The 27,751-nt window shown below is 33.3% G+C and overlaps 1 protein-coding gene across 1 annotated transcript; it reads right to left on the reverse strand.

The window, feature by feature from the left end:
* Positions 1–1,298: 1,298 nt before the first annotated feature.
* On the reverse strand, positions 1,299–27,737 carry LOC114327479 (menin). The gene is made up of 5 exons (XM_050655983.1): positions 26,928–27,737; positions 18,894–19,131; positions 16,252–16,519; positions 11,937–12,189; positions 1,299–2,358 (listed from the first exon to the last, which is right to left on the reverse strand). The coding sequence occupies exons 1-5, from the start codon at positions 27,700–27,702 to the stop codon at positions 2,039–2,041; spliced, it is 1,854 nt and encodes a 617-aa protein (XP_050511940.1). The 5' UTR covers positions 27,703–27,737; the 3' UTR covers positions 1,299–2,038.
* Between the last annotated feature and the right edge of the window lie 14 nt (positions 27,738–27,751).

Genomic DNA, 27,751 nt, shown 5'->3' on the forward strand with positions numbered 1-27,751 from the left:
CGTCATCCATTTGGGCGTGATGACGTAATCGACTATTTTTTTTTAAATGGGAATAGGGGTCGAGTGCTAGCTCATTTGAAAGGTTATTCAATTTCCTATTCAGTTATATAAACATTAACATGATTAATTATAGAGGGTGCCCAAAAAATTTTTTAATTAAATGAATTGTTTAATTAATAATTCAAAAATTGTTTTGGAGACCCTGTATAAATAATGACCTTAATATTTATAGTACTGTATAGAGAATTGAACATTCTTTCAAATGCGCTAGCACACGACCCCTATTTCCATTTAAAAAAATAGTCGATTACGTCATCACGCCCAGATGGATAACGTCACTAGTACGATATATATGTCAAAAAATCATAATTAAAAAATCGAATAACTTTTGTATTTTACATTTTTTTCTAATTCTGTAAATAAAGCAGTTTACAAGGGGGTCAAAATATAGTGAATAACCCTGTACATTAATTGGGACCGATCGACCGGCTCTGTCCCGTCATACAGCTGACCGACTATAATAACTTTTATTTATATTCAATTTAGAATGTGTGCACTAATTTTCAGCTTTAGTAAATGGATTTAATTACCTTCGTAGGAAAGCAACTTTGATACCCTCTCAGTAACCCCTGTTCTACGTTTCGCTTGACCGACCGTAGTATGTTTCTCTACACAATCACTGTAATCAACTGTGAAAAATTTAGCTTTAGTAAATTCAAAGAGATTTTTCAGCGCTGCCTCTCGGTCTAATTATAGAGAACTATTTATTCACCAAGCTTTATAAATTCTTCTGAAATGACAGATAGTCCCCTAGACCATTATTCGTCATGAATGCTGGTGCAACCATTCTTTTAATACTGTGTCACATTTTGAGGATTCATTACATCTAAGTATTGGTTTTCATGAACTGGCTATAGATATTGTCCACTGATTCCTTGCCCAAGGAACCAAACGGATGAATCGCACACCAGCCTTAGGTAAGTAAAAGGAAGACGAACTCGTTGATGTGTTAGGCAAGGCGCTCACCAAACCTTAGTGGACAGAGGAAGATGATGACTTATTTTGACAGTCTGGAACCATTCTAAATGTCTCGAGTTTCAACTTAAAATATCTGTCTTACACAGCCCTTGTCTTCATACTTTATGAATCTCCCCATACTAACATAATACATTAATATGCGTAAAGCTACATTCTGCCTTCTCTATATTAAATTTTTATCCAAACATTCCCTTTGTTGATAAATACCATTTTGCTATATAGAGATATATACTAAGATTCTATATAAAAAACACTCTGTATATATTCAAAAATTCTATTCAGGTAAAATTTCACAATCTTAGTTATATATATTTTTAACACTAATGCCCTGCATTATGTTGTTTGTACCTACAGACAAGAACTGCTACTTTTTCACAAAAAGTAATACAAACGGAATATAAAATCATGAAGTAGCAGTCAAAATATTTGTCTATTTTTGTTCAAGAATTGTGAGAGTAAATTATCGAGTTCAACAAATATACAACAATATTAACAAAAGCTGGATTTTTTTAAATAAAATGAGTCATAAAGATACGTATCAAAGTTTTGGCACACCCTGTATATGCTAAAAATAAAGTATAGGTAATATCACCATTTTATTAGTTTATTTTCATTTATGTAACACAGTTCTTTACTTAATTGCTCAAGAAACACTAATAAAAAAGAATATAGTGTTAATTTTGTCCAATAAAATGAAATCAAAATTTTTATTATATAATATGTTTAAAATAAATATAAAATGTAAGCTCGCAAGATTCAAATATAATTAGAATAAATATAAAAATGATATCAAGAGAAGACCTGCTCCTCACATATAACATATTTCTATGTTTATGTATTATTTTTGGACTTCGATAATTCACAATCATTAAAATTTATCAAAATGACTCAAAAGTTTCCCGCACTAATGACTCAAAAATAAATTGACAAATTAATTTTACCTGTCAGTTTTACAACAATGAATTAAGTACCAAAGTTGTATACATGCTCTTCCTCTCGTTTATTCTCGCCTTGCCCTCTTAGGCCTGATGTTATCACCATCTCCTCTGCCTTTCTTTCCAATCTGCACCTGAGACTGTGCGGTGAGATGTAAAGATATAGCTTGTGTGTTGAGTTTTTCTGCCAGAAGTAAGTCTTTCAGCTGTTTCATTTTCTGGCTGTGAAGAACGATGGTAGGCCTTGTGTCTTGGGGAGGGGGCTCTTCTGTTGATGAGGAAGGACTGCCGAGAGGATCTTGCTTTGAGGTACTTGGTCGGCCATTTATTTTTTCTTCGGATTCCGACGGTGTATTTATTGGTGCAGGATCTGGATAGTCACCACCTGTACATTTTTTAAATTATGAAATATGTTACTGAAGCTGGTAAATATGTCCTCGGAAAATATAATTAGATTTAAGTGAATACAAAAAAGGAAACAATGACAGCAAACGAAAATAGATATTTAAATAAACATTAAATCACGTCTGCAAGAAAAAACTATACCACATATCTGCTTACCAGTGCCTGAGATCACGATAAAAAATTATATTCATGGACAATAAATGGGAAACTAGAACAAAAATATTTCAGAGAAGAATGAAAATATACGAGGTTTGTCTTTTTAGTTTTGCATATAGCCGCTTAGAGGGCGCCATTAATAGAACCTTCCAACACAAATGTAACCGTAATCTTTTGTTGACATAAATCCAGCCAGAGTTTTATTGCGATACAACAAGTCGTGTAGACACAGTCAATTTTTGAAATTAGCAAGTTGGTCGAAAAATGAATCTTTAGCCGAGAACATTTTTGAGTAATAATTTTTTACAATGTTCGGAGAGGATTATCCCAACAGTCATTTCTCACTAAAATGGTTTCTATATTTGGGAATGAAGCATCACACCAGTCACCTATTGCCCGCTGGTATTGCAAATTTTAACGTGGTCGCTCTAGTCTCAGCGACGAATCCAGGCCAGGTCCACCCAAAATAGGAGTAACAGCACACAGCAAAACATTGATGCTGTTCGTCAGCTAATTAACACTAGAAATTCTGGGTTAGCATACCTACCTAGAAAGCCTGAAGGGATCATTTTGGCCACAAGTTCTTAAATCAATAAAAATTCAGTTTAAAGAAATTATATCAACTCTAGACGATAGAATCTGATTTGATTTTTTAGTTTCATTGTTTAACACGTTCGCTGCCTATTAAAAACATTTGGAACACCATACAGTTTGTAGTTTTTGAAATTTACCATACATTGCCTTGTCACAGCCGTGGCACTGATTGGAAGTATGATTTCCTTTACAAAATATTTTCAAGTGACATTTTGTTCGTTTTTGGATAGAAACAGTGCTGGTTGATGGTAGAACTGGTGTTGCTGGATGTAGTAGCTACCATATTTTGGGAGGTAAGGTATGGAGCCCATAATTCTTCACACAGTCGAAGATTGAACATATGAAGACTGAGTCTACGTCCATCTACTTCTTTATAAATATGCATTTATTGCTCCTAAATCAAGAGTATAATAAAACATACACCACTGTCTTGTAACAACTTTCGTAGTATAAAGACGCGCCATTTGGTCCTCTACACTCTACACCAACCCCATATTATGGTTTGTTTATAAAAATATACTGTTTCAGGAAGTTTTTTTCCACAAACAGCAACATCGACTGATTGATGTAACGAGCTCAACAAAATCACATTTTTATCACTCTTTCATTGGTATTCAGTAAGTGTTATTTTTTGTCGTTCTGGAATATAAGGGTAATATATACAATTCTCTTTTGATGCAGAATGCGAAATCAAAATTAAACAGAAAAACCAAGCAAGAGATAAATGGATATAACTAAAGAAGAACATCATCGAAACGAATATAAAGAAAAAAAGAAAGTAGCTGATAAATGTTGCAAGAACAAAAAAACTGGATGGAAGAGCCGTTAAAGGACCTAGAAAAAAATAGTAACGACAGCGCCAAACTATTTGGATACCTAAAACCTCAACAAAGAAAAGGCAGACCAGTAGTTAAAATTGACAATAGATCATGGGAAACACATTTCACAGAACTATACAGATGCAAAGAAAGCTAGGAAGAAGAAGTAGGCGCAATGGAAGACATTAGAGATAATGAAATAGGAATACCAACATGATGAATATTTAGAGATTATCCAAAAAATGAAAAAGAAAAGAACACCTGGCCCAGATGAAATTCCCAATGAGCTAATTAAAAACGGAGGGGAAAAGTTATTAACAAGCATCTATAACCTAATAGTTAGAATATGGGAAGCAGAAGAAATGCCCGAGGATTGGAAAGAAGGCAGAATTATACCAATATTTAAGAAAGAAGAAGTAAGAAACTGTAACAACTATAGAGGAATATCTCTACTGAGTACAACATATAAAATTCTAACAGCCCTCATCAAACAAAAACTCACTCAATTCACAGAGAAAAAAATTATGGACTACCAGCAAGGATTCAGAGAAGGCAGATCCACTACAGATGCGATCCACATAGTTACACAAATAATCAAAAAATGCCACGAACACAACATAGAACTCCACATCCTCTTCGTATACTTCAGCCTTTGACTGTATTGGAAGAAATAAATTATTTATTGAAATGAAAAATCAGGATATACCAGCAAAATTGCTCATGTGACGATAATATAATTTTATCGTCTAGTGACGTCTAGAGTACGCCAATGAATTAAGTAAAACGTGTTTTTGTACCGTCTTGGACGATATAAAAGTCGGATCGAAAAGCCTAGTTGATTATTATTCTTGGAGCGTTGATCGAAGAATAATAGACAACAGCGAGGTATAAGAGGTGAGTTTATGTAGGTAGTATTTCCTGGCCATTTTCCGCTGTCGTTTTGGCGAGCTGAGCGAATCCGACAGTTTTCCTCTTACTTATCCTTATACGAACGGTGATTGTATATCCCTAATATGTCCTTTCGCATATTTTCGTCGAAAGCCTAATATGGCTTTCTAACAGAAAGCTCGATGCGTAGATTATACATAATATATATTTTATAACGAAATTAACGAGTAATTAAGGTTAATTACCTTATCTTTTGTATGTTTTGATTCCAAATAAAAATGTCTTAAAAATCGAACTCTTTTCTTCGACTGATTTAGTTACCTGGAGCAACAACGCAACGACCTCGTTACAATCAGTAAGTAAGTACAATCAGATTAACAAAAATGACCATGTATGGATCTCGAGCTAAAGTAACAACAGAAGAAGGTAGCACAAAATCAATTGTAATAGAAACAGGAGTGCGACAAGGCGATTCCCTGTCAACCACATTATTCAACATAGCAGTAGAAGGAACAGTCAAGGCCAGCAAAATTAAAAGAACTATAGCCCACGCCTAAACACAAATAGTTGCATATGCAGATGATTTAGTTCTTATGGGAAGAGACTAGGAAAGATTAAAAGAAGCAGTATCTAATAACAATCCTGGCAAAAGAAGCACGGAAAAGAGGTCTAGAAATTAACGAAGGAAAAACAAAATATCTACTCTGCTCTAGAAGAGAAGATAACGGGACGAGAGAAATCAAAATAGAAAACTACACTTTTGAAAGAGTCAAACAATTTAAATATTTGGGAGTAATAGTGAATGGCCAAAACAAGAGAAGTGAAGAAGTAACGGAACGAATACTATCAGGCAACAAAACATATTGGAGATATCATAGGCTTATGAAGGACAAGAACTTATCCAGAAATACAAAACTGAAAATATACAGTTGCAATCAGACCAGTAGTTACGTACGCAGCTGAGACAATGTGCCTCACGGAAAAAGATGAAGAAAAATTGAGAATATTAGAAAGGAAAATCCTCAGACGGATTATGGGCCCGATAAGAATGGACAACGGAGAAATGAGAAGAAGAATGAACCATGAACTAAGAGACATAATGGAGGGAGAAGATATAGTTAGATTTATTAAAGCACAGAAGCTGAGATGGCTGGGACACATAGAGAGAAGGAAAAACGACTTACTGATTAAGAAGATCACCAGATGGAAACCAGAAACTGAAAGACCAAGGGGAAGACCCAGAGAAAGATGGGAGGACCAGGTCATTAGAGATATCAAAATTCTGGAAGTGAGAAACTGGATGGAACTATGCACATATCGAAATGAGTGGAAGAAAATTGTAACGAAAACCAAGTCATACAACAAACTTTGACAACATACAAGTGGAATGCGGAGTGATTCACCGCAATAAGCGAATCAGAGAGCTCTAAGTAAGAGCGGCAAACATTCCCCCGGAATGAAAAGCCACGATAATGATGATATACAATAGGCCGGGCCGAAAAAGGGCAAAAAAAATTTTTTTGGGAAATTTTAAACGGGCTAGTAAAAAAAAGTTGTGTATGGTAGTCCTAATACTGTGTACCAAACATAGGCCGAATTAAATTATTTTTGACCGGGCCCCCGGGGGCCTAAAAAAATTATTTTTTTTGCTTTATTTTTGGGGCGGGCTAGTGTCATAAGATATTAATATCAATGATACTATCTTATTAAAAAATTTTCATCATGATCTAAAAAGATTTAACCGGCCCCCAGGACTAAAAATATAAGAGAGGGGTAACCAATGCATATTTATTTACTATTTTTGCGCTGTGAACTGTGTAGCTTTTTGCTTGAATCAAGATTCGGCACAACAGGTTTTTATATTGAACTATTATGCACATATTTAACATTATTTCGTATATTCATTTAACCCAGAACTCACCACGATGAGGTTGCTGCACAGTGAGTTCCACTCGCCCACCCTCCTTTGCTCAACATTTTTACTTACTTATCCCTTGAAGCATAGTGTCGACATTTACTTTCAAATATTGGCTAATTCTTTCTGGCATCAAGTTTAGCTCGAATATAACCATCTCTAGATTCTTCACCACACACTTTTATTGATGCATCAGTAATTATCTTCACACACCTCTCCACCGATTGAGTATGGCAAGGAAAATTGTCAAACTTTGGAACTTGTTTCACCATGTCCCACAATTATTCTTCGTCTGCTGGATGCTGTATTAGAGGAGGATATGTTACAGTACTATTCATCCAGTCTATGAGATCTATGTAATCTTCTGCATCGAAATTGATTTAGGGATTTGGGATACTATGAAAGCGCAATTTTTATATTGGCCTTCCTACATTTTAAAATCCTTCTGAGAGCATCCTCTCTAATACGTTGACGTTAATCTGTTAACATAATAATAATAGTCTCCCGTTTTATACCGCTCACGTGGCTTTGGGAGTATAGCAGGGTAGTCTGCTATATCTAGGGCCTACGGTATACAAGGAAGGTAACAGGGCCAGTGCTACGCTTCAACCGCCTATTATTACCCCTGGTTTTACCCAAGGTACTCATTTTATTCAGGCTGAGTCGACCTGGGGCCTATAAACATTTTAAAAATGTATAGCTGCTCTTGCCGGCGGTAGGATTTGAACTCCAGACCACCGGCACGCTAGCCTAGCACACTACCACTCGGCTACGCCGGCCCATCTGTTAACATACAAATTTGAATGATTTCCGGGTGCGCAAACTAAGCATTGTCTTAAATAACTTTATTGATAAATTGATGAGACATTATTCGGAAAATCTCTCGAGGGTTGCATTGATTTCCATAGATCCCTGGCACCATATTCCAATTTTGGCTGTGTTTTTATCTCAAACCTCATACGTGAATATACTTGTATTACAAACTCAGCTAAAATCTTTAAGCTTTCTCAAGGATCAGTTGTAGCTACATAAACTCTAAGAATGCGGTTAGCTGTCGTGAACCAACGTATTTGTGCCATCTTCCCTGAACTTTTCTCTGCCAAACTTTGAGAATGTATTCCAGGATAGTTTGGACAAATACTATTGATCTGAACTTGGATCATTTTCATTTACAAGAGGCAGGACAGCTTCTATGGTGTTAAATTTAATAACAGGCATTTTTCGTAATTGGAAAGAAGGGATCCAATCGGCTCAGAATATGAATAGAGTCCTTTTGTGTGGTCATCTAGTTTTTGCAGCAAATATCGCAAAATAAGTTCATTAGCGTGCAACGGGCATATACACTGTAATGGTTTATTTACTCGCCTTTCTACAATTCTTATGATTCCACCTTCCAGCCCGTATTTATATGTATTTGAACCATCACATCCCATAACACCTAATTTGCTTAGATCTATATTATGGCTTTGTAAGTAGTCTAATATTCCTTCGACAATATCTATGACACGAGACTGGCTAAGATCCAAGTACCCAAAATATAAACTACCGGGTCCTTCAATTAAAGCTATATGGTCTTTAGTTTTCATAATTCGTCTCGGCTTTCCGAATACCATGGTTTGACCTTTCCTTTCATCAAAGTGTAGCCCTTCATTATTGATTTGTTTAAATTTTTATTCCCATGTTGGAGTTGCCGTCTGTTTCCCTTAACTCCTCTCCGAATTTTATTTTTGTCGATGACCAGCACTGTATTATCTTTGAAGATTTAGTTTAGATCTTCTAAAACGGTATTTAAAAGCTTAAGTATTTTTCCTGTCTACTGTATTATCTTTCTTTTGCTTAATAATAGAATATGACAACAGAAGCTTTTTTAATAGCCCCAAACATTTTTTAACAATATAAAAATTCTTAAAAGGCCGGGGGGCCCGGTTAATTACTTTGTAAATCATCCCAAATTTGGTATAGGATTATATAAATACTAGTTACAACTTTTAGCAACTAGCCTTGTACAAGAATTTAAAAAAAAAAAATTCGACCAAAAAATAAATATTTTTTAAACCGGCCCAAATTTGGTATAGGATTATATAAATACTAGTCCCAACTTTTGGCAACTAGCCGTGTATAACTTAACTCCTCTCCGAATTTTATTTTTGTCGATGACCAGCACTGTATTATCTTTGAAGATTTAGTTTAGATCTTCTAAAACGGCATTTAAAAGCTTAAGTATTTTTCCTGTCTACTGTATTATCTTTATTTTGCTTAATAATAGAATATGACAACAGAAGCTTTTTTAATAGCCCCAAACATTTTTTTAACAATATAAAAATTCTTAAAAGGCCGGGGGGCCCGGTTAATTACTTTGTAAATCATCCCAAATTTGGTATAGGATTATATAAATACTAGTTACAACTTTTAGCAACTAGCCTTGTACAAGAATTTAAAAAAAAATCGACCAAAAAATAAATATTTTTTAAACCGGCCCAAATTTGGTATAGGATTATATAAATACTAGTCCCAACTTTTGGCAACTAGCCGTGTATAAAAATTAAAAAAAAAAATTCGGCCCGGCCTAATATACAATTCTCTATTTTCACACTTTATGCTTAGAAAATCTTCCATTCTGTTGCGATTCAAAGTACCCACAAGACTTGTTAATTTCTTTTGCAATGCCTTGGCCAATTTCAAAGAAGTAAAGTGGTTATCTATCGCAACATTTTTGCATTTTCGCAGTTGATTTTCCATTATTCGCAAAACAATGTGTTCACCAACCATTGTATCTTTATTGCAACCATTTATAATAAATAAACAACAAACATACATAAATATAACTTTACCCATCCGAAAGGAATTTAAAAGAAAGGCTCGTCGAATTTCTGAGAAAACGATAATAACTTACACAGGGCCAATTTGGCCCCTTCAGACTTCTATGGTAGATTTGTTAGAAAAAGCATTTAATAAATTTAGTAAACAATATTTTTTTGTGTTAAATAAGGCTTTATATCATAATATTAAAAGTCAAAAAATATAAAATTATTATTGCCTCGAATAAAAAAACTACAATAACTTCAAATCGCAACAGGGGACAAATAGGCCTCTCCAACTTTCTAGTGTTAAGAATGACCGTCGTGTAACATACCAGGAGATAGAGGCATCTTTGGGCATTTCAAAGACCTCGATCCAAATGATCCTACATGAAGAACTGGGTGTTACAAAGTTGGTTTCCTGTTGGATCCATCATTTGCTCACAGAAGGGCAAAAAGCGGTTCGCTTCAATTGGTGTAGAAAAACATTGGAACCGCACAAAGGAAGCTCAAAAAACGTTTATAGTATTGTTAGCGGTGATGAATCTTTGGTTTACTCCTACGAACCAGAAAATAAACACCAATCCGCTGTGTGAGTGTTTCACGATGAGAAAAAACCATCAAAAGTGATCCATTCTCTAAGTGTGTCAAAGAAAATGGTCGTAACTCTTGTGTCAAAATCTGGTCATGTGGCAACAATTGCTTTAGTGGATCGAAGAACGGTTACTTCTGATTAGTATAAAACATTTGTTTGCCAGAAGTTATCGCCAAACTTCGACAAAGCAACACAACAGCTAATCATCGTACATCAGAACAATGTAAGTCCTCACACTGCCCGAAAGATAATAGAGTTTTTGGAGCTTCAAAACATCGACTTGTTAAAACATCCACCTTATAGCCCCGACATAAGTCTTAACGACTTCTTCACGTTCCCAAACATCAAGAATTCAATGCGTGGGCAGTGCTTGAAGTCGCCACAAGAAGCCATCGATGCCTTTAAAACAGTGATTTTGCAGGTGTCAACTGAAGATTGGAATAAGTGTTTTACCAATAATTGGTTTGAACATATGCAACAGTGTATCGATCTTGATGGGACATATTTTGCAAAGCAATAAAGTACTTTAAGTCTATATACTTTTTGTCTTTATGGGTAAATGCAAAACTAAAAAGACAACCCTCCTATTATGGTGATAAGGCCAGTCCTAGCCTTGTAACAACAAATGAGTTAAAAATATTAAAATGTAGCTGCTGTATTCGAGAGACGAGAACAACTATTGGTACTTATGCTTTAGAGGAAAGTCGCCAATTATGGAATACCATTTTGTTTTGGGGATATAAAAAAATACCTTTATAGAAATGAAAACAGTTTAATGTTATGACAAATCAGTCATACATTTTCATGTAGTAATTAAAAGCCTTCTATTAAATATCTTAATTAACAAAAAAAAATCGAGCAAAAAAACAAAATCCCAAATGAGTAACCAAATATAGAATAGGTACCCATATATGGAATATAGGCATAAACCAACATATCAATAACAAAAATAGACATAAACATCTGAGATCAAATAAATTTAAATAAGAAAATTGTGAAAAATGAAGGAAGTAGCGTAATTCACTTGCAGACATGACAGATCCATGTATGAAACTCTGGACCAGCACAATCATAATGAGCCCACACATAATGCACTTACCACTATTCCATAATTAGGCACCAACGACTGTCCGTTCTGTCAAGAACGTTACGGCCTTCTCCAACTGATTCTCCAAGGGAAGGTAAATGGTAAAAGTGGATCGGGAAGAAGACGCATTTCCTGGCTTCAAAATTTACGAAAGTGGTATAACATGACTACCACTGAACTGTTCCGCGCTGCGGTAAACAAAGTCAAGATAGCTATGATGATCGCCAACATCCTGAACGGATAGGCACTTTAAGAAGAAGAAGAAGACTTGTCCATATTTGGATTTGTACATTAGTTCAAACTAGTATCAACATTTTTTTAAGTGGTAATATGTATTTTAATTACAGCAGGTCATAAAATATTAAAATAAAGGTACTATTGATATACTCAATAGCATAACAAGTCTGTATTCCTGCATAATAACCAATAATACTCGTTGAATATATTTACCTTTCAAATTTTCTGCGAGATGATAAAACAAAATGGGTCTGCCAGACACGTATCGTTCGCGCATCTGACACAGAGGTGTGAATACGATAATAAAGAGAGCAACTGAAATAGAGGATGGTATTGTAGTGTGCCTCCAACTTATATTTTCGGAGAAATCAAGGAATTCCATATCAGGACACTATTCCATATTTGGTTACTTTCCTCTATATATTTAAAAAAAGCATTCCAACTTTAAATTGTTTCCAAGTAAAACTTACCCACAAATGGTGAACCATCTCCCTGTAACAAATATTCTGGGTTCAGAATTTTCTCTGAACATGCTGCTGTGAGGGCCTCAATACTCGGATGAAATGGTGATTTGTCGACTTCTGCAGTTGGTTTTGCGGTTGAAGGTATGCTGTGATCGTTATTTGTAGATCCATTTTCTTTCTCATAGTTATTGTTATTAAAATATGTACCATTCTTCTTCAATATTTTGTCTTCTTCAGACTTATCACAGACAATATTTACCTGTAAATGTATATTTATATGAGCTAGCTATACCACTATGTCATACCTTGGTATAATACCTATGGTATAATAAACAATACCTTCATAAATGGGTTATTTCCAGACAACTTAAAAATAGCTGTAGTAAAACCGGTGTATAAAAAAGGTGATGACACTTTACTGGAAAATTATCGTCTGATAAGCCTCTTACCATCATTTTCTAAGGTTTTTGAAACGGTCATGTGTGTCAGGCTTCTCAGTTTTTTTTATAGTGAGGGACTGTTTTGCCATGCACAACATGGGTACCATAAGGGAAAATCTATTCGCGGTGTGCAAGTACTTGGAAGGGAATTGAGAAACGATCGTGCGCGAATAGCGGAGAAATATTGCAACTTTCTTAAATAATTCATATTGTCAATTGAAATTGTTAAATTGACGTACATTTCATATCTACTGTCATTTAAGAAGAAAAATTATATGTTGCTCCACAATATTGATATGATATGCAATTATTATATAAAGGTAAATTTAATTAATTGTATTTTGCTTGCAGTACTGCATTTTAATAGCTAATTTTATTTACTACATACAATTGTTTACGTTTTAATAACATAACCTGAATCTTATTTTTTTCCTATTATTTTTTTGGACTATGACCTTGACAATTATCCAGTAACCAGGACTAATATAATTGGCCAATATAATTAAAAGTGCGAATAAAGTTGCAGAGCGTAGAAATAGGTGTCGCTTTACCGGACTTGCACGGTCCCAATAGAGACTGCCATTTATGATTTTATAACAAAGATAAATGAGTGTTATGAAAACAAAGATACATCCATGGGCATATTTTTAGATTTATCAAAGGCATTTGATACTTTAAATCAATCAAATTACGAAATACTAATGGAAAAGCTTTACAGATATGGCATTAGATGGCCAGGTTATAATTGGATAAAATCATACCTATCAAACAGAAAACAGAAAGTAAAATTTGAAGGTCTGATGAAAGTCTCATTTCAGTGAGAATTCGTCAGGGAAGTATTATGGGAATATCGCTAATAATAGAATAGAGAAAGTACAGAGATGGCTCAATATGAATAAACTCATACTAACCAGAGAAAAAACAAATTATATCTGTTTCGCCACTAAAACAAATACTAGTACCTTACCAGAAACTGTCTCAATTAAATCGCAAATGGTTACTCTAAACGAAAGCACAAAATTTCTGGGGGTACATATTGACCAAAATTTAGATTTTTATTGCATATAAATCAGATTTGTAACAAATTAGCATCTTTCTGCTACTCTTTCAGAATAACATCAAATTATTTGGACGAAAAATGTAAACGAGTTATATATTTTTCAAATTTTCATTCTGTAATGCGATTTGGAATAATTTTCTGGGGGGAAGTAGTAACGCTGAACAGGTTTTTATATTACAAAAAAGAGCAATCAGAACTCTACTTAACTTGAAATACAGGGATTCATGTAGAGATAATTTCAAAAAACTAAACATACTAACAATGGCTGGAACATACATATATGAATGCTTACTTTTCATTTTTAAAAATAGACATAAATTCATGAAACAAATAATAAACCATAATTCAAATACACGAAACAATCTCATAAACTACAATGTACCAATACATAGACTAACAACATCTGAGAAAACTACAGAATATGCCTGTATTAAATTCTTTAATAAACTGCCTTACAGCATCAAAATAGAAACTGACATGAATAAATATAGAAAGTCTGTTCAACAGTTGCTCATACATCTAGAACCGTACAAAGTGGAAGGATACTTTCAAGCTGACCTGCAGGGAGACTGAGGGCTCTTATCTGTATCTAAATGTCACTGTTATTATTATTATTATATTTTAATATTATTTTTATGTTAAGTGTTGGTTGTTTCAGCAACCCTTATAAATTGTAATTGACACCATTCTCTCTATTGACAATTTTATTTTTGTAGCTTGTGAATCCTGAGAATAAAGATTTTTTCTATTTCTATTTAAATATATTAAGTATATTTGGTACAATATATTATAAATATATTTAAGATATTTTCAGGGTAAGAAATATTTATATACTACATAACATTATATTTCTCTGGCTCCTACACAATTTTCATGCAAATCAAAACACGGAAGCGTCCAACCACCCTTAATAATTATTTGCATTGAATAATAGTTCATTATCAATTCTTTATCAATTTAATCTATTCAATGTCTGCCATAAAGAAATAAATTATTCTGTTCAAGTACATTCTCTTCCTATTCTATTCCATTTCCTGGTGTAACTCCTTTAAAGAGACATTATAATGAGTTTTTAAGTCTTTTATGACGTATTCATATCCTAGTTTTATCATTTCACTTACAATGCCTTCTTCTCCAGGTTTTTTGGTGTTCTTCATATCTATTAACACTGATTCAATTTACTCCTCGGTTTTCAATTTTTTCTATTGCTGTGATTTCTAACTCTGAAGTTGTTCTGAAGCTATTTCCTTGTGGCATTTTTATAATTACGTATTTTTTATGGGAAATAAGCCACAATTTTACTAAAAAATGAATTTATTAACGTTTCGAAGCCCAAATCGGGTTTCGTTGTCAAAATACAAAATACTATTAAAATAAAACAAACATGTTGTTGCTAAGTAAAAAAATTCTTCTAATAATTTATTTAATCTGACTCATTTATATTGGCAATTCAGGCGTATATTATACATTTTAAAGTAGAAGACTTTAAAATGATATCGCCAATATTTATGAGTTGCGTTCCTGGGACGACTTTACTAAAAGATAGTTCATTCGATTACATGAAATTAATCCCAACTCAAGAATATCCGTCGCAAAAAAATCATAGCATGTGATCTGTCTTTAAAAAGACAACCAATGCAACGATGACAGTAACATTCTCGCGTTAGAGATTCCATAGTAAATCACGAGGTAGTAGGATGTGGTTACCCATACTGAAAGAGGAAGTCAATAGAAAGAAAATACCACGATTAGTAAGTCAATAACATATCGAGTTAGTACAAATTTTATATTTTAGTATTACTTATTGTATATCTATGTAATATTAATATTATTTATAATTTAAACATATTAAAGTCAGAATTTGGTATTAGTTTTTTGAAGGTAGATTAAATGTAAGACCAAATACTTACGATGTCGGGATAGTATCACGAGGTTTTTTCCTGGTTTTCCCTCGTGATTTACTATGGAATCTCTAACGCGAGAATTTTACTGTCATCGTTGCATTTGGTTGTCTTTTTAAAGACAGATCACATGCTATGATTTTTTTGCGACGGATATTCTTGAGTTGGGATTGATTTCATGTAATCGAATGAACTATCTTTTAGTAAAGTCGTCCCAGGAACGCAACTCATAAATATTGGCGATATCATTTTAAAGTCTTCTACTTTAAAATGTATAATATACGTCTGAATTGCCAATATAAATGAGTCAGATTAAATAAATTATTAGAAGAATTTTTTTACTTAGCAACAACATGTTTGTTTTATTTTAATAGTATTTTGTATTTTGACAACGAAACCCGATTTGGGCTTCGAAACGTTAATAAATTCATTTTTTAGTAAAATTGTGGCTTATTTCCCATAAAAAATACGTAATTATAACTCTGAAGTGTCACCATCTTTATTTTATAATGTTCCATAGTACTTTTCGATGATTTTCAGGAGCTCTTGTTCAAATATGGCATTTCCTTGTTTATTTTTTAACTTACTTTATTATATTATTCTTTATTCCTGACTAAACTTTCATTTAAGAACTTTTCGGCTTTTGTTTTGTTCTATGGTATTAGTTGTTCTTTTAATGTTAAAGTTCCTTACATATTTCCTAACGGCTTTTGAAATAGTTTTGTTTAAACTTCTTAGCCCTGCTAAGAAGAAATTATATAAAAGTTTATAAAAAAGTTATTCTATAACAGTTTGTCCACTTATTCAGTAACACCCGGTACTATCAATAACATAAATGGATAGACAAGTAAAAAATACCTGTATTCAAAATTTTAAATGTGAATTCAAAGATTATCCACAAGCCTTTATATTTCACTCACCTGAGCTCTAACATCTGCATCAAACTTGGATATGGTAAGAACCAATGGTTTAGCCCATCCAATGTGTAAAACTGGGGTTGCACTGCCTTCTTCCCATTGGCAAATACCATCATAGAAGCGGAGTAAGTCAGCAAAACATTTCGGCTTTTTTAATATAGTGTTAGCACTGAATCCTGAACTTTCTATTTTCATTATATGAGGAATCAACTCATTGGCAATTTCTAAAAATTCCTTGTATATTTCTTCATCATCCCTTGAGTAATTGTACCTGAAATTATAAGAGTATTCATTTATATGCACAGTAAACACGTTATACAGAGTGGGCCAAATAAAAGTGTCCACCTCGATATTTGGTAGTATTTATTAGATTTGAAGAAAATGACGAAACAGGTCGATTTTTGATCTAAGGGGGACACATTTTTACGGTATATACATCTGTCATTTGTCAACCCCCTCCTTTCCACATACCCCACCCCTTATTTTTAAATAGGGAATAGGGGTCGTGTGCTAGCTCATTTGAAAGGTTAGTAGTCTATTCAGTAATACGTATTGCCCAAAATAAACAGTACTGAAACTGAAACACAGATGTATCTTCGTGCGCGCTGTCATATTTAAATTAACTAGTATAGACCTGTCGAGTAATCTTTAAATAATTACTTATTAAGGCCTAATTGTTAAAAATGGTGTTAAATACAGAGGAGAAAGGGTTTCTCGTGGAGCATTATTTTCGCTCATACGGAATTGGCCGACGTAATAGTGCAAGTCTGCAATACGTGTGTGATCAATTCACACAACGCAATGGTTTAATAAACGTTCTAATGCTGGAATTTTCAACAACCTTCAAAATTACAGCATTACTTGGACAACGTTTATTAAACCGTTGTGTGAATTGATCACACACGTATAGCAGACTTGCACTATTACGTCGGCCGATTCCGTATGAGCGAAAATAATGTTCCATGAGAAACACTTTCTCCTCTGTATTTAACACCATTTTTAACAATTGGGCCTTAATAAGTATTTATTTAAAGATTATTCGACAGGTGTATACTAGTTAATTTGAATATGACAGCGCGCACAAAGATACATCTGTGTTTCAGTTTCAGTACTGTTTATTTTGGGCAATACTGTATTAACATTGGCATAATCATTTGTACAGGGTGTCCAAGAAAAATTATTTTAAATTAAATTAATTGACACAAAAAGAAGAATGTATGTAATTTATTTAACTCAAAATACATTCTACTGCTGACAGAAAACAGAAAAAAATGTTTATTTGATAAATAAATATTGTTTGTTGCTTAAATTCAATATTCAACCTACCAAGAGGCAGATGGGTGGCAGCTTGAACATTGAAATTAAGCAAAAAGCAATATTTAGATATTTACCAAAAAACATTGTTTTCTGTTTTGTGACAGCAGTAGAATGTATTTTGATTTAAATAAATTACATACATTCTTCTTTTTGTGTCAATTAATTTAATTTAAAAAAATTTTCTTGAACACCCTGTATAAAAAATTATGTTAATGTTTATATTACTGAATAGAGAATTGAATAACCTTTCAAATGAGCTAGCACACAACCCCTATTCCCTATTTAAAAATAAGGAGTGGGGGATGTGGAAGGGAGGGGGTTGACAAATGACAGATGTATGTACCATAAAAATGTGTCCCCCTTAGATCGAAAATCGACTTGTTTCGTCATTTTCTTAAAATCTAATAAATACTGCAAAATATCGAGGTGGACACTTTTATTTGGCCCACTCTTATATTACATTATATTTATTTTACAAATCTAGTTTTTTTTTTTTTAATAATGAACTGTTTTATTGTGGCATGTTTTGATGCGATGGTAATAATGATCCCTAAACGATTTAGTGTGATTTTTGAGTAAAAGCAAAATATGTTTGATCATTATACTTGTCGTTCAATCAAGGGTTACATTCAAAAATATTATGGATGAAAACTTTGGCCAGATGTTGAGAATCTAGTTGTGATCTCGAATATTGCAGGGACTGAAGGAGAAAACAAATCCACTCTAAAAGACCTTCAAAAGTTATCGGGTAACGAAGCATTACAGCCAGAAGATGTGGAAAATTGGATGATAAACTGTGATGATCAGCTTGAAAATGAATTTTTGAATGATGACGAAATCATAGATGTAGCAACCAAAGAACCAGAGGAATATGATGAGAGTAGTGACGTTGAAGAAGAGGAAACGGTTTCTCATGAAGAAGCCAAAAATGCAATGGAAATTGCATTAAAATACATTGAGCAGCAACATGAGTCAACGGCATTAGACGTTTTGGTGATTAGAAAATGGAGGGATGCCGCATACAGAAATTCACAGAAGGGTAAAAAGCAGAAGAAAATTACAGACTTTTTAAAAAAATAATTACTTTTTAAACTTGTACATATTTGTTGATGTATGTATGTAGCACATTATTGTATGTAAATACATATGAAATATGGACATAAATATGTAAAAAATACTTCTTAATTTTTTTATATGTACATATTATGTATGCAAGTAAAGTACACTTCAGATTAACCGGCCAAAACGGCAACCGGCCAGGTATGGAGTCCCGAGGTGACCAGTTAAGAGGAATTGTACTGTAATACCAAAATTACACTAATACTTACAGTCTAATAACATCACTTGCATTTGCCCAACTCTCAAAAGCTTCTTCATACATTTTATTGCGGTAAAAGTAACCTCCCTGATATGTGTAAGGATACACATGTTGATTGTTGTAGTAGTTTCTTGCTGAGAATATGGCTTCCTCAAAAAGTAATTTACATGGCACTTTGCCTTCTGTGGCTGAGATTTCCTCCAAGTCTCCTAGATTACCAATAGCCATTGGATATTTTTTCAGGTGCCCTAAAGCAAGAAATGATTGTGTTATATTTATAATCAACATTAGGTAAATGTTATTAAATACCAGGGGTAAGACACTCAGTGGCGGTTCCTTCATAAGTGCACTTGTAAATGTGCACTCCCATAATAATTATTTTCATACAAACATTAACCCCTTAACGTGTATGCTCAACTTAACTCGAGCAAGCATAACTGGCCAAACTATGCACACTCGAGATAATTGGAGAGGAATTGTATTTTATGTTGCTATAATTTTTCACACTTGAATGCAATCAGAATGGAAAATAAAAATTCAGTAAATTCAAGTAATCGGATAAATGCAAGTACTTGTTGGTCTGACCTGCGAACTAGGATCACTTTTTACATTAACCCTTTCAGTACAGACGATATTATTGTCAATATAGTCCTACCGACGGCAGTTTTTGTAAAGTAGTACGGCCTGATGACGAATATATACGTCATTCATTTTTTTTTTGTTATCTTTTGATTTTTAACAGCAAAATTTGTCATTTTACAGACGTTAAACATATTTATTAAAAATATCTAAAAATACACTGCAACAAAAAAACAAATTTAAATCAACAGAAACATGAAGAACGAAAATATTAACTCAAAAAATCAAACATATTGCCTGTATGTCCTTTTTTAAAACTCAGCTTGAAAAACTATGAAAGTGTCGTTATGTCAGCCTTTCATTACCAAGATCATAATGAGGCAATTTCAATTGTGTGGATTTATATCTAAAAACGTGCACTAATAAAACTTAATGAAATAATAAAATATAAATATAAAAATACTTTTCTAATAACTGCCGAATAACTGCTAGATGAAATTTTGCAAGTGGAATTTTCTTGGTGCATTGGGTTAAATACATTGCATGGGCATTGAGCAAGCAGATATCTAGTGTACGGAAAAATAATTTTTTTGTACCATTTCAGGCTCTTGCGAGTACAATCGATGCTGCTTATCATCATATCTGATCTATCTACTGCCCCCATTCGATTATTGTACTCAAGCACAGACAATGGTTTTTTTATGTTTTCGTTTGTAGTTGTATCTATTTTGGAAAGAGTAACCATTTTATTTTCATGCATAGTACTTAGCATAATTACGTCACGACGATCTTTCCATTTGAAGACCAATATGTGTTCACTGCTTCTCCAATCAGTTTCACCTCTTTTTAATTTCTGATCAAATACTGGCATATGCTTTCTATTTTGTCGAACTGTCCCACATGAATTGGTCTTATTATCAAAAAGAAAAGTTGATAAAGACGGGCTAGTATAAAAGTTGTGAACAATGAATGCCCTTTGTTTAGATAGGAGTTGCAAAGTTTGGAAACAACGGCACCAGAAGCGCCAAGGCCTAGGGCATCTTTTGTTTCAATATTGATTTTTTTACCCATGTATACTATAAAATCTAAAACAATACCCGTTTCACAATCACATAGAACATATAATTTTATTCCAAAACGATGTTTTTTAGTTTTAATATATTGTTTAAAACTTAGCCTTCCTTTGAAGAGGACCATACTTTCGTCTATAACAAGATTTTGGAATGGGTAAAACTGACTTTTGAACTTCTCTCTCAGCATATTTAATATATTCTTAACTTTATGCAAACGATTGTCTGACTGGGGCTTCTTCATTATTAGAAAAATGTATATAACGTATTTGAAAATATCTGTCTCTTGTCATTTGCTGACCAAAAATAGGCGTAAGAAGTAAAACGTCTTGAGACCAGTAATCTTTTACGTCAAGTTTTTTAATGCGTGGCATAAGCATAGTTAAGGCTACAAAAATATAAAATTGTGGAAGGTCAATATTTTTCCAGTTTTTTGCATTTTGCTGTATTGCATACCTATTTGTTTCCTGTACTATAATACATGCAGTTTCGTCAGAAAGTGAATTTAAAAAATAATCTATTTCTTTTGACTCTGCAGTCAGACTTTTATTTTGCAGGCCAGAAAAACTATTATCAAATTCGTGCAAATAAGGAGTAAATTCATTTTTTGTCCACAAAATTTCTAAATCTGTTTGGTCAATTACATTACCCACTACAAAATTTTCTCTTTCTTGATCCTGATTGTCATGTTCACTTTCTTCGGCATTTTCATCAAAGCTCTGAGGTTCGTCAACACTTTCAGTTTCATTTCCAGAAGTCGGAAAATATTCACTGCCGCTATCCACAAAAGGTTCATCCTCACTTATATATGTATCGTCCTCGTCTACAACTGTCAAGAGGTGTCGTACATCTTTTTCACTCAAACCACAGTAATTACCATCAATTTTAATCCTTTTGGCCATTTTAGAACCTCAAGAAAGACCTGCGTGTTGTACGAACGACACTATAAGGCAAACTGGCGTAAATTATTCATGAAACTGAGGCGAATCATCAACTTCAAACATGTGCTGCTTAATAGGCAGTTGTCGTAAAATTTCGTCAGTGACGAAGTTTTTCGACAGCCGTCTGTGGACGAATATTTTTTGAGCGTATACAATCGTCAGCCGTCTGTGCATCAAGTTAAGATTTTAAAGATGTCACATATGACTCTAGCATAAATATCATATTAAGCTTTTGAGGAATATATTCGTCAGCAGTCGGGAGTGCCAATTTTATATCTGACGGATATGTTCGTCATCCGTACTGAAAAGGTTAAAAAAAATGTTTTTTTTGCATAGCTGTTTCGTCAATACACAGTGGTACCTATGGACCTCCATGGCATATGGCATATGGGGAACTTCCTACATCAGTCCCTAGGTACTGCCATGGCACTGAATTTACTATGTAAAATTTATCATTCTATAAATAATATTTTTATCTTACTATACAGTAATATAATAATAACAATAGAACTCTTCAGAACCTCTGCAGACAGAGTTAAATGGGCCATGATGATCGTCAATGTCCTTAAAGGATGAGGCACATGAAGAAGAAGATACAGTAATTGAAATCAGAAATTAACCTTTAACTACATGCGCTGGCGTACTTTGTAAGCCAGATATAAGAATTCTACTGCAAATATATTTAAAAATTTAATTTTTGACCTTGTTTATCCCTCTAACCTATCACTGAAATGTGCTTTACAATTTGGTTTTAGTTTCGTTATAATCGGCGTTCTGGGAAGATCGTAATTTACAGTTTATTATTTGTTGTTTCCGGTGGTGGACAATATACGCCACGATTATATTAATATAAGTAGTAATTAAGTACACATTTCAATTGTTTTTTAGTCATTATGGCACAAAATATATTTTTCTTTATAAACAATACTTTTTCTCCTGTAAAAAATCACATTTCAAAAAAAAATTTATTAGTAATTTTATTTATCATGGAATCCAGTTATTCCATGATTCCAGTTATAAATCCCAATTGGCTTACTGAGAAGAAACTCTAAGTATTCTCTGATACCGAATAAGGTTTATAACAAACAACTAAGTGTATTTTTTCAAAAAAAAAAACAAATCCACTCTTTTTAAGTGAGTTTTCTTGTGGCGTATAAAGTACGCCACGCGTGTAGTTATGTTATAACTTGATGCGCGGGTAGTTAAAGGTTAAAGATCTAAGCAGTTTAAAAGTAATCAGTAATATTCAATTATTTTTATTCTATTTTGACATGCGGAAACTTTACAAGATGTGAGACACAATCTCCCATGCACTGCTCTTGTATACTTATAGTGATAAATTGGGGTTCCCCAGGGCTCTGTTCTGGGACCCATTCTCTTTCTAATTTATATTAATGACCTTACGAGCATTAACACAAATGCAAAGTACACACTCTTCGCTGATGACACCACAGTGTCTTTTACAACTGATACACTTGGGGAGTCACTTGAGGGTTCTATGTCTGCACAGTCAGTGACCAATGAATGGTTTTGCTTAAAACCGATTACTGCTCAATGCAGCAAAAACCAACAGAGTTGTTTTTTCTCTCAGAGACACACAGAATGTAAATGATGGTATGAGCAGTGTCAGATTTCTGGGTGTATTATTAGATCCCAAGCTTCAATGGGGTGAACATATCAACAGTCTAAGTAAAAAACTAGCAAAAAATCTGTTTGTACTCAGGAATCTGGCATCTAATGTTTCACATAAAGTCTTAATAACAGCGTACCATGCAATTTTTCAGTCTCATTTAGCCTATGCCATTTTAGTCTGGGGTCATTCAGCAGAAATGTTGACAGTCTTTGGTTGGCAGCGTAAGGCAGTTAGAGTTCTTGCTGGTCTTTGGTATAAGGATGATTGTAGGCAAGCATATAGGTCCCTAAGAATTCTCACTGTTCCATCTCTATATATACTTGAGAACCTAATGTTTATCAAGAGGGGAGGGGCGCACTTTGAAACCCATGAGAACATACACCAACATGACACCCGATATAAACACCATCTCGTGCCAGCCTACTGGAGATTGAGGAGGTGTCAAACTGGGCCAGGATACTGGGCTATTAAATTTTTCAACAAACTTCCAGATAGTTTAAAGTGTCTTCCATTAAATCAATTTAAGAGTACAATTAAAGATATTTTGTTAGAAAATGTTTTTTATAGTAATGAGGAATTTCTTGCATTTAAATTTTAGGATTTTATGACTTTAAGCAATGTCCATTGTTAATGTAATCAAATTTAATGTGATTTTAATGTTAGTATTTAATGTTATTAATACTCTTAGTCGTATTGTGCATCTTTTTAATTTGTATTGCGTCCAAATCTTTGTGTAATTTTATTTGACATGTGTTAAACACTTGTGTTATTGACATGAATAAACGAATCTGAATCTGAAACGAATCTGAATCTGAATCTGAAAATTCTCATAGGACCAAATACCAGCAAGTGGACTTCCATTTCACTGCAATAGCCGGGTTTACGCAGACTGATGTGCACAAATTTCATGTGATCCTATTGCGATTGTAACATGTATGGCACATTTACATTTAAATTTGCTGTGTTACTTATAAGTTTCGAATTAAGAATGGAGGGATTTATGTCAGCGTGGAAAGAAGGATTAAAAATGTCAATGGCCTAAACCAAAATTCCTAAACCAAATTTGTTAATTACGAATGTAACAAAAAGTCGGGGTTATAAACTTGTATTAAAACTTATTATAAAATTGTAATTGAACTTTACTCATTTATAAATAAATATAATAAAGTGAAATAAATGAGCACTTAAAATGGAGACTTATGAAAAAAGTGACTGGTTATGTGGGTGTGCTATTAGCAATACTGATTACTGTTTTTAGTGTTTATGTTTATGAACTATTTGGAGATAAAGAATCAGAATGGACAAAATACAGTGTTAAAGACTGAATTGGAAATTATTTATACAAGATCCGATTTTAAAGAACTTTCAAAATTTTTTTTGCAAAATTTTTCTGAAATAATTTGAATTTTTTAAGTACAGTAAAAGCTCCTTATTCACGCTTCCTTTATTCGCGTTTTTACTATTCACGGATTGAAAAAATGTGACCCAATTCCTATATTCGCTGCCTAAGATTTCTTTATTTGCGGATCTAATTTTATACATATATGTACATTGTATATAAAAAAATACAAAAAATAAATAAAAAAGCATTTGGTATCAATTTGTCAATGAGTCAGCAAATTGAATAATAAAAAAAAATAAAATTGACGTGATTACAACTATGCCTAGATTGAGTTCCAAAAGCTATCAGCGGATCCTTGAGGTGAGCTGCTGTCGCTGTGGTCAGTGTTTTTGAAAATGTAAACAATAAGAATGTTTAGGTAAAATAAATTATTACTCAAAACGTAGGGTATTAACAATGGTATTAAGTTCAAACTTTAATTGTAAAAATTGCCGAAATTGCGAGTGGAATATGACAAGATGGGTTCGAACAGATAGAATCAAGTCAATGATGTCCAAGAGTTACTTGAATCGCAAAATGAGGATTTGACTGAAACCGACCTGGAGGAAATGTTAAATGCACAACCAATTGAAGAAGAGGCTTTAACAAGCACTAAAAAGGTGATGTTTAATTCTAAAAATCTTAGTTTAAAAATGGCAAATAAGCTTTATGCTTTCTCTATGAAAATTGCTAATACCAGTCTGAATTAAAGGAGTTTTTAAAATCTGCCAAGCAAGAGAAAATTACTAAATTTTGTTGCTACTGTTGCCTAAACCTGAAGATAATATGTAATTAATCAATCTGTATGGACAAAAACTTCAATTAAACTGATTTTTTATGTTTTTGCTTTTTTAATCTATCACCTGGGAACGTAACCCCTATAACCCCATATAAATTATCAATCCACATTCACGGTTTCCGTATTCGCAGCATATTTACAGAATGTATACCACGGGAATAAAGAGCTTCTACTGTACTTGTTACTAAGCCAATGACAACCACCAGAAGCAGAACAATGTTTCCCTACATTAAAACATATCAACACTTTCCTAGAAGTACTATGGGCCAGAATCCACTAACTGCACTCACAATGTCAATTGAAAAAAACGATTCAAGAAATTCCAAATTTTAAGGCATTGGTTATTGAAGAATTTATCTAAAAAAAAAACAGGTGACTTGACTTTCAATACAAAACTTGCTTGTAACATTGAAAAACTAAATTATAATTCTGGACCTCGGAGGTAAACCGGTATGTCATTTCAAGCAACTGTGCAGTATGTGTGTGTGTGAAAAAATGGCTTGGATGCGAGTCCGTTAGCCACAGATTTTTATTTTATTTTTACCTCAATTTATTAGTTTTGTTATATTTATACGTATTTCACTTAAATGATTATATTTGTTTCTTTCAAGTAGCTTATGAGTAATTTAAATATTTCCATTTTATGACAACTTAGTAGATATTCTATACTAATTGGAAAATGAACTTGTGTTTGTCGTAAATTGTAATATAATTGATTTATATATCTCTCATTAATTTTGCAGTAGAGCACTTTAATGTCTACACAAGACAAAATAGAATAAAAATCTGATATACATATACCACAATTGTTTGAAAGACTGTGACCATATTTTAATGACAATATAACCAATTTGTATAATCCAACTAATAAAATAAATGAATTAAAGAAACATATTCAAAACTACACCATGTTGACATAGTGTAGTCTACCCCCAAGCCCCAAGGTCCAGAATTGTAAGTTCTGAAGATATTTCTTTGTGGCATCTTATGCAATTTACTACTTTACTTTTATATGATTGTAAGTTAATAAAATACATATTATTTATTGTTATTTCTTAATAATTTTCTTTGATTTTTACAATTTGGCTACACTCAAAAAATTTTGCCTAACGAAAAAGGCTCAAGCGAAGGCCTATGGTGTTATCTATTTTTATAATTTAATATGTGTACCCCCAATACTTTACACTAGGCGCCGCCACTGAAGACACTATAGTACTATTATAGTGTCATACATTGTTTATTATTATAAATTCATTCACAAAATAATATTACAGTTTATTTGCTTGAGACATGCACTAATTGTAAACATTAGTTGACAACAATGTCATCAGCAACATAAGAGATGGTTATTTCTGTTCAGGTTTTGAATATTTTTGGATAATGGTTACTTGTATAACCGAGTAAATTATTCAATTATTTAATAGGATTTTTTTTTCACTATGTATTCGATGACTACAGTAATTTATATACTATACAGTAAAATCTAATAACCGAGAAAAAAGACAAATTGATAACATGATGTTATTAATAAACTGTTACTATGGAACGAGTAGATTCGTTTTGAATACGTTTAACAACTAATCTTTGTTTACATGCACTGCATGTCTTATTTAAATTTAGTTTAGTTATTTTTAAACTGACCTAGATCATATAACAACCATAGAAGTTCTTGCTGGAGCAAAGCAACTTCATAAGCATCATGGGTTGAGTTTAAGGATGGATTTATAGCAGAAACTAAAGCTGCCACTTCCATGTGTCTTGTACACACTACAGGTTTGTTGTTTACATACAACCAGGATCTTGCAGACACTCCTTTACCAATCTCTTGTCCCCTCTTATCTTCATTGCCTTTTCCATGCCAAGTAACTTCAGCAGTTTCTGTCCCATTCTCTCCAAAAACTACCCAGGCATGATCTTCTGATAGAGCCAGGTGTACATCATTGTAACCCAAACATTGGCACCCTGCGACAACAGCGAATGCCACACCGAAACAATCTAACTTACTACCACTTAAATAACTATATAAGCTCTGTAAATGGGCCCTGTCTTTATAATAGCTTCTGGTAAGGGAATTCCAGATAACATCTGATACTTTCTTGACCAGTTCTCTGGTAGCAAAAGATTTGGACTTATTTTGATCGACAGCATTTGTCATAATACTTTTGAACTTGTTATACAAGAGTTCTACCGCTTTTACTTCTAAAATCGGTAGATTGTTCTGTTCCACTGGTTCACATACTTGAAGCGCGCCATTAGACCGGCTTGTTAAAGAATTTTCGATTATTCCCGCAACAATTGAAAGTAATGCAAGATCGGGATCCGAGAGGCCCTCTAATTGATTTCTGAAGAGTTGTACCACTGTGTTAATGCTTTTTATTGGAAATAATGCTTTGTCTATATCCCGGAAACCAGCCATGTCGTAATTTACATTTCTTTCTTTGTTTTTTGACATCAAACTAAACAGA

This window comes from Diabrotica virgifera, chromosome 1, assembly GCF_917563875.1.
Source record: "Diabrotica virgifera virgifera chromosome 1, PGI_DIABVI_V3a".
NCBI classification, from domain to species: Eukaryota; Metazoa; Arthropoda; class Insecta; order Coleoptera; family Chrysomelidae; genus Diabrotica; species Diabrotica virgifera.